Source organism: Penaeus chinensis, chromosome 9 (genome assembly GCF_019202785.1).
Source record: "Penaeus chinensis breed Huanghai No. 1 chromosome 9, ASM1920278v2, whole genome shotgun sequence".
Taxonomy (NCBI): domain Eukaryota; kingdom Metazoa; phylum Arthropoda; class Malacostraca; order Decapoda; family Penaeidae; genus Penaeus; species Penaeus chinensis.
The window spans coordinates 29,507,964-29,517,076 of NC_061827.1; the positions used below are offsets into that span (position 1 = coordinate 29,507,964).

Below are 9,113 nucleotides of genomic sequence, written 5' to 3' on the forward strand. Positions count from 1 at the left end.
TATCAATGGTAGAGAGATCTATACCGACTTTCACGACGATGTCGTTGAGTCGCGTGGCAAGGGGCCTAATCCCTCGATTGCCATAAGGATGGTCTCGAGCCACATTTGCGGCATAGGTCAAAGCTAATTGGCCGCGTCTGAGTCGGAGGGGAGGTACTCCTGACTCCACCTCGAGACGTTCGATCCGAGTACACTTCAAGGGTCCATGACACACACGTAAACAAGCATTCTGTACATCCGAACCTTTCAAAACTGATTTCGATGCTGAATCATACACGATTGACCCACAATCCACTTTAGACCTAATAAAGGCTTTAAATATCATTAGCAAAGACTTTTTATCAGCTCCCCATTTATTACCAGAAATGCGCTTTAATAGATTTAGTGCGCCTTGACATTTATTCTTTAATTGACCAATGTGGGCTTTCCAATTAAGTCTACAATCAACGAGTAGACCAAGAGATCTAGCAGAATTTGGAATAGGTACTGGGTGATTGTCTAGAGTTAGCCTGCTGTCCGGCTTCCTTCTCTGTGTAAAAATATCCCAATACTCTATCTTATGGAAAACTTAAAACCCCACTGGAGGCCTCAGTTATGAATCATATCCAGTGTCAGTTGGATGCGATTTGCCGAGAATTCTGCAATCCTGCTGGAATGCCATAATGCACATTCATCAACATACAGTGAGTATTCAAGCTGGTAAAATGTCATTGATCATACATAGAAATAACGTGGTGACAAGACACTTCCTCGTGGGACCCCTCTTGCCTGGACAAAAATGTCCTAAACAGTGACATTGTCGGAAAAAAGTTTGAGTCATAGAACTGGAAATACTGAAAAAAAGGCAATTGTCTCTTGAATAGGACTGTCCATTTTCATAGTTGATCAAGAGTTTGACGTCCCTTTCGGAAGCACTGCTCGTCAACTTGTAAATTACTGGAATTTAAATGCAATAGCCTACTGTAGACAAATCGTTCCATGACCTTGGATCAGCAACTTATCAACGCAATTGGGCTGTAGGAGATGGCAGATTTGTTTTTTTCCCTCTCCTTTCAGTGTGGGAACGATGTGGGCGAAGTGCCATGAGTTTGGAAGAATGTGACTTTTTTCAAATTTCATTGTACACTTCTAACAACTTAATCATGGAATCATAATTAAGATGCTTTATCATCTCATATCGAATCTCATCGGGGCCTGGGGATGTTCCTCTACAGGCTTCTAGGGCTCAGACAATTAAAGTCATCTTCTGTGGCAAAGTGAATAGGTTGCAGCTCAGCCGCTTCCTTGGTGGTTAGGAATGCGGGATGATAATTGTCTGAGCTGCTTGTATATGAGAACTGGCTGGTGCGTGCATTAGCAGTGTCTCTAGGTGAATCGAAATTGGTTTCTTCATGAATGAAATTTTCAATTTTGGAGAATGTGTTGTTTTCTCATTTATTTTATTGGCAGTAAACAAACCTGTGACACTGTGGTGTTACTGTTAATTGTAGAGACAAAGCTCCACCAGGAATCTCTTTTTGCTTGTCTAATTGTTCTACGAGCACTAGCTTTTGCTTGTTTGTAATTGCAAAAGTTCTTGTTATTGATATTATTTTTGGAAAGCCTGTAGGTCCTATTGCGTTGGCACAGCGCCCTGCGGCAATCTGGTATCCTCCATGGAACTCTTATGTTTAACGCTATCTGTCGAAGTTTTAGGAATGGATAGCATTGCTGCATCTAAAATCGAGTTAAAATCAAGTTCGAGCTTGACGCTCCTTGTGAAGGCGACCCAGTTTGCTCTTATTACGTTAAATTTAGGTGCTGAAGGCGTTCTTATCGTGTCGCATGAATATGCAATAAACATAGGTAGGTGATCGCTTCCCAAGGAGCGTTGGACTACCATCATTGAGAAGGACCAGATCAGAATCATTAATCAACTTAACTACTTGCTCACCTCTACTATCCACTCGCAGGGAACCCCATAACGTATGATGAGCATTAAAGTCACCTAAGATTAATTTATTTTGTGGCATACTATCCTGAAGAGCAAAAAGCTCATCATAAATTACCACATTATCAGGTGGGCAATAAACTGAACATGTAGTCAGATACGCGTTATTGATTTTTACTTTGCATGCGACAAACTCCAATGTAGAACCAATTGCCACTTCAGTGAAAGGGAGGCTTTAGTGGATGTACATGGCGACTCCGCCTTCACCCCTACCCTCTCGATCCTTCCGACATAGTTGGTAGTTCTTCAACGAAACGACCTCATCTGAGACGGGGTTGGTTAAATGCGTTTCCTGGAGGACTAGAATCTCGGGAGCATAAGACGAGGCTAATAAACTAAGTTCATTTACTTTAGTTCTAAGATGTCGACAGTTCCATTGTCTAATGGTTAACGCAAAGATTACGTTTTATGTGGTTTTGGAAGTGACTTGTCCGCCGATTTTATTTATTTTTTTCTTTGAGGGAAGCTCGTCCTCCTCTCCCTCTCTACCCAGGGGCCTCCCATGGGTATTTTTTGAGACAGTAGCCTCCATGTGCTGCGTCTCGCTGCAGGGGAGATGCCCAATAGATGATCTGTGCCGAGAAACAGACCAAAAACCAGGCAAAGTCCTAGCAGGAGCCCCCTGGACGAGAAGGTGTGATGCAGATTGTTTTGGTATCATCCTCCTTATGATGCTGCTCCTTTTGCTGGGTTGATTTAGCAATTTGTTGAATTGTATTATTCAATTCTTTAATCTGATTAATTAATTCCCAAACCGTTTCCTTTAACTCTGCAATGTATTTGTCTTTAGCCGCAAGCTCCTGACTGATCCCTTTTGCACTGGGAGTGCTGTTTGTTGTTGCTGAAGCATAGGAAGTATTGGGTTTGCTGGTCAAACCTTCAACTCTCCCCTTGGCTTCACGGTGACTAACATCATGCCCTATCATGTATGCTAATATTTCAGTCTCATTCTTCAAGCTGCTGCACTCGGCAGAGCTAGATTGATGGAGACCTCCACAGTTAGCACACTTAAGAGTGTTCTCAGTACATTCAGCAGTGTCATGAGCTCCAGCACATTTACCACAAGTAAATTTACTAGTATATATCATTACATCGTAATGAGGTGTGTCCAAACGCTTGGCATCTATTACAGCGCATAGTTTTTTAATGTAAGGTCGCACTTGGGCACGTTCTTATCCAACTGTGACATACTCAGGAATTTTATTTTAAGCAAAAGTAAAAAAGCACAATCCGGTTTTTGTTCGTACATTCATTTTTTGGTCATGCAGTTCACGTCCACTACGCTTTGGTCCTTCACATTTTTCAAGAATTTGACTCTCCTCCATTGTCCTCAAATTCCTGTTAAAGATTACTTCCTTGCAGGTACTGGGGCCAATACGGATACTTACTTTAACTTTCAAATCATAAATCTGCGTCATTAACCTGGGAGTTGAATTACACTTTTACAAAGAAAACCATCTCGCAATTTACGGGCAAAATCGAAATCGCCGTCCACTTGACCATTAAGGACATTGATGATGAAGGAGTTAACTTTCAAAAGCGATAGATTTTCATTCACGCATTTGACAGTCAAATACCTTGCATTCTCTGGAGGGAATGCAAAAATTCGATGCTCACGTTTGTCAGCAGTAGTGTTCCATTGTTCAAAGTTGCTTTAGTCTTAGGAGTGTCATGGACCCCCTTCCTTGAGATTATGCTGGGTTTCGGGCCCGTTCCCGTTGTCCTTAACTATTGGTAATCAACCTAACAGTAATAGCTAAGAGAAGAGTATGGCAGTTTCCGTCCTCTACCCCCCCCCCCCCCCCCCAGTGGAAGCTTGATTGCGTTCTCCAGTACCAAAGAGGGATCGAGTTATGTGGAAGACCCCTCCATACCTTCGAACTAGGAAGGACGGTAATTCGATGCTCATTCCCCAAACGAATACGGGAGCCCACAAGGGTACTCCGGTAGGCTCAGGGAAGTCACATAAAGTAAGGAAAATAATTTAGAATAAAAGAAAAAGTGCACCCAAAGGACGGCTTACACTATTGGGCCTCCCTACCCAGAAGCCAATGCCCGTAAAGGCTACCCTGGTGTAGAAAAGTGCTGCGGGTCTGAGGTGGGGTGCTGACTACTACTACTGTAGTCTCGTGCGACCTGCAAATGCAAGGCACTGAGGGTGCAAACAAAGCAGAAAGTGTTGAAAGTTCTGAAAAGTCAGATGTTTACGTTATGTAATTTACGTTAGAAAAAAAAATATCGTGACGAGAGGCCACGGACACCAGAGTAGCTCCTGGGACACAAGAATTTTTAATCTATTGCTGTTGCGTCCGAAAAAGAAGGTCTGAACATCACAAGATGTCATACCCGAGTGTTTATATATCCTCCTTCGTCTTGTCGTATGAATGTTTAATAAAATAAAAGTGAATAATAACGCGCGTGCGTGTGTGTGTGTGTGTGTGTGTGTGTGTGTGTGTGTGTGTGTGTGTGTGTGTGTGTTTATGCGTATGCATACACACGAGCGCGCGCACACACACACAATAATATTTATATATATATATATATATATATATATGTACACAAATATACACGCGGTGTTGTGAGATGACATAACTCTGAGTCACATCCTCGGAGTCATCTTTCTTGCGTGGGTTTCATTTCCTGCCACCTTAAAAGTTCGTCTGTTTTCGTATCACTGCATATTTTCATCGTCTAGAACAGGAATCTGGTATCATATATTATTGAATATCTGCCTTACCTTATGGACTGCAAAGTTGTTGTCACTGAGCCACTCGTAAAAAAAAAGAAAAAAGAAAAAAAAAAAGAATCTTTCATGTCTCTAATATCCATTGGGGATGAAAAAATGGGTGGCTGACCATGACTTAGTGGCACGAAAATATGCATATGATATATATGATATTTATAAGTTACTATGACTCATTTTCCCTTTATTTCATAACATTCACACACACACACACTGTAACGTGTTGCTTGGTTATTCAAAAATGTGAATAAGACTATCACTAGTAACTTAACTTTATTAAAAAAATGTACTGTAGCAGTTGACCAGCGGTTGGCTGGTGGTGCTGGTTCCTTAAGGCAGAAGTGGTGGAGAAGCATAAAGAAAAAGGAGTCGGCCAGAGCCCCCGCTAATGGCGCACCCGGGCCGCTAAAAAAGATCAAGGATTGACCTACATAGCTTTCTAGAGACCGGGCGAAGTGTCTGAGACAAGGTACGATGAAGTAGTTTGATGGAGAGCTTCAGTTACATGACCAAGCGCCGTGGACAAACGGCGTGACTACGTCCACATGGTCTGAGGATCATAAAGTGATTGAAAAAGATTGTTTGGTATTGCAAGATGGGGACAAGAGGATTACATACATATGCAAACACACACACACACTCTTACACTTTCTCATACTTAAGGTTTGGTATTGAAATGTTTCCAGACTATATCAAATATATGGATTAAAGCTGTTTGTTAATGTTAATTATTTCATTCATTTTGTAACTCTAGGACAAAAAACTTGCGCGTCACATGGAAGATAATTTTGCTTTTTCTAGGATGTGCAATGGGCCACCTCGATGACACCTACCGCCATACGCCCCCGGTGAGTCTTCACGATACTGTTGTGTTGCAGTTGCGGCCCAGACATATGGTGAAGGTCCTGCGACTGGTTATAGTGCTTGAAAACACGTGGGGACAACAGGTGTACCGCTTAGCCATGGATGCTGACATAGGGGTACACTGGGGGGATGTGTCCCTTGCCCTCCAAGATGTTAACACCTACCAGAACGTTCTTAAGGCAAGTGAAGCAGTGTGTTTGGCAAACAAAAAATTATCTCTGAGCTGTGCTAGGGTTTGTCTGACTTGCCTTGAACAGTTAAAGAGACCGTAAAGATAAACATATTTGCTAAATTTATCATTTGTATACACATACATTTATTCAGAACATGAATTTCGTAATATGTAATTACAGTTATCTTGGCCGCCAATTTTGCTGCACGGGATTTGGACAATTCTGTACCTACGGCTGCCGTTCCAGCATCTATTTCAGCTAGGTGTGATTCCCAAGGAAGCACAAGAAAACCCCCAGAGATCAATGGATAATTTAGTCATACCAACACCTCTTGCAGCCAGCACGAGACTCACTAGAAGTGGTATCACGAGAACTAGAATTGAGTTACTAACCAGTAACACAACTGTTGATTATGAAATAAACTGCAACAAAGGTATGTCAGAACCAGCGCTCTAAAGGTATCTAGACTAAAATTTGTTTAAATGGAAGGATTTTTTAGGCAAGTGTCTCGTACGACGTGTAACGGACTTGTAACATTTCAAATAACTTTACAAATTTGAACGTTTAATTAAGGCTTTTGATTGCCTAGAGAAATATTTGAACATTTAAAGGTGTATCTTATGAAAGATATCTATACTTATGTGGCTTTTGAAAGAAAATGCAAGTGACTAAATCTAATTTTCTTTTCATATTTTTCTTTTAGACTTATAGGAAAATCTTTAGCTACTGATAACTGACAAATTAAATACGAAATCAAAACTGCCAGGTGAACTAAAAGAAGAAAATTAAGATTTGTCAAAAAAGGGACGGTAAGCACAGATGAATATAAAAAAAAAGTGAAAGCTCAACTGCTTTAATAACTTCGGCTCTTCCCAATGGCATTATAGTGATCGCTTGTCTTTTACTGAACTACTCGAAAAATAATAGTTGATTCTCCGCAGTGAACATCATTCTGCCCAGAAAGGTAGTTCGCTGCGGTAGTGCTCTACTCTGTTATCAAAGGCTTGTCTATCCTGAACCGAATCATTTTCAAAGGATTTTTGCCTCGCCTTACTGTTCAAAATAAAGAATGCTACTGGTAATAAGTACCATTTAGGTTGTGCAACTCGGACTGTAGTTATGCAACACAATGGGCCTGTAGTTATATCCTGCTTAATTCCTTTTGATATGATACTGATCGGTCCTTACAACACTAGGACTCTGGGCAGTGGTTATTCTGGCAACGCTTCTGAAGATTCTCTCCTGGAATATAAAAAGTATACCGGGATACTTTTTCTCGTTGACATCGTACGAGAGTTAAAGGTTCGATGATTTAAATTTACTGATCACCAGTTTTACTTGCATTATATACAAAAACCTGTTTTTTTTATGCAAAAGTAAAGTTAATAAGAAAATAACAAAAAATACACTGGTCGAAGAGGAGAAGATATATCTGCCGAAGACAGCTAACATTTCAGCGAGAAATGTAATGGAAGCTAAATTCACAACTGACGGCAAGCAACGTATACTTTTTAAATACAGTCTTTAGAGGAATGTTAAAGGATTATAACCTCTTCAGAAGTTGGTATATTGTAGCCAAAAAGGAGGAAATAATAACGTGAGATTTACACTGTTTGTGTCTTTGATTAATCATAAAGTCTAACATTACCAGAGAATTCTCTATAATGGCTTACATATAATCATATGTGAAACATGAAGAATTCATGCCCAAACCCAAATTATAACATGGATCACAACCCTAAGCCATTTGATTACACCGAAGTCCAATCAAGAATAGTTTCCAATAGGGGCGTCATTTCAGCTTTTTTCCCGGAGGGGCATGGGCGGGTAGGCGAGCGAAGCTAACCAAAACTTAGGAAAAAAAAAATGAGGGGCATTTTTAAGCCACATCGGGACCCATAGAGTAGTAATTGAGTTTTTAAAAAGTAGATCCTTGAGGAGAGCAAACAGTCTCGCAGGGGGCAACTACAGGTCTGATCACCATCTGACGACAGATTATATTGAGAGTTTCCTTATTCTGTGTTTCTTTGCTTCTTTACAGGAGAGTATATGGCAACGTCCTTTGCAGCGGCATTCGGAATAGCGTCAAGTGCTTTATTATGGCAAACTTGGGTGTGGGTGCTGTTGAGTCTGTTGATATTAATGACAGTATTTACTGTAGTTACTGCACTGGTTATGTACTTAAAGCTGAAATTGTCAGATAGTTTTTCATTTCGCTACTTCAAGGTAACTTCCAATGTTTTTGGTGTAATTTCCAAGATGTGAATAAATACACAAGTAATATATATGTAATATGTAATTGGGCAGTCTTTGACAAATTAAAAACAAAATCATTCACTTACCGATTTCCTTTTCGCAACTATTTCTACAAAACTATTTTTTTCTACAGAAAAAACCTGCAGGGGTCCCCTCGGTAATTGCAACTGTTCATAGACAAGAAAACCCAGAAGCAGCAGAAACGGGTGGAACCGAAGGTGGACTTCGAGCTCCTCGAGTAACTGTTGGTATGGTATCATCCCGAGCCCCGTCTCCCGGAGTCGAGGTCGATGAAAATACGTTTGATTATATAAATCGAGCTTTTACCCATGATTCTGATCACGAAGATCCACATTGATACTAAACAATAATGCAGTGTGACATTACAATTTGAATAAAGTGTTGCAGAACATACATTATACCACTATTATTCCGATCATGTACCCTAACAAAACAATAAACTGACAGATAATCAAACAGTATATATGTTTATATATATGTATATATATTTATTTATTTATATGTATAGGTATATATATTTATATGTATATATATATCGAGAGAAAGAGAGAGAGACATTTAGATATAGATATAGATATGTGCGTGTGTGGGTGCGTGTAAATGAACACGCGCTCATACACAAGTCTAGCCACCGCTTAGCGCAGTTCCCTGTTACACATCCTGTGATATTTATCGCCGTTTGTTGTACTCTTTGTACCAATAAAGAGTCAAGCAGTAAAATTATATCACTACCCAACAAGTCCAGTATTGAGGTTCTCTACACCAATTAAAGGTGCTTAGTGTTTGTGTTTTTGAGTGAGTGAATGAGTAAGTACGTGTTTAAAAATTATAGTAATAATCGGTTTATTGATTTTCATGCAGACTGAAAATATACATAGAAATAAAGATAAAGAGACAAACTGTATATACATAAACACATATAAACAACAAACAACAAAGTAAACTAACAATCTATAACAACAAAATAACAAAAGGCAAGTGCTAGTGCTCGTTGATGGGTATTGTGCTCCGGTGGTAACGTTCACTGCGGGCCCTGGTGGGCATTAGTTTTTTGGCGACGCGTAGG

At 40.1% G+C, this 9,113-nt stretch overlaps 1 protein-coding gene across 2 annotated transcripts in view; it reads left to right on the top strand.

Moving 5' to 3' along the window:
- The window catches only part of LOC125029208, an 11,941-nt gene extending 3,178 nt beyond the window's left edge, over positions 1 to 8,763 (top strand). Inside the window, exons 2-5 of one of the 2 annotated variants that reach the window (XM_047619088.1) lie at positions 5,535 to 5,776; positions 5,951 to 6,203; positions 7,812 to 7,996; positions 8,160 to 8,763. In XM_047619088.1, the coding sequence (XP_047475044.1) occupies positions 5,535 to 5,776; positions 5,951 to 6,203; positions 7,812 to 7,996; positions 8,160 to 8,384 (905 nt within the window). In that variant the 3' untranslated portion in view covers positions 8,385 to 8,763. The remainder of the gene's footprint in view (positions 1 to 5,534; positions 5,777 to 5,950; positions 6,204 to 7,811; positions 7,997 to 8,159) is intronic. The other variant, XM_047619089.1, reaches the window with a different exon arrangement.
- The last annotated feature ends 350 nt before the right edge of the window (positions 8,764 to 9,113 follow it).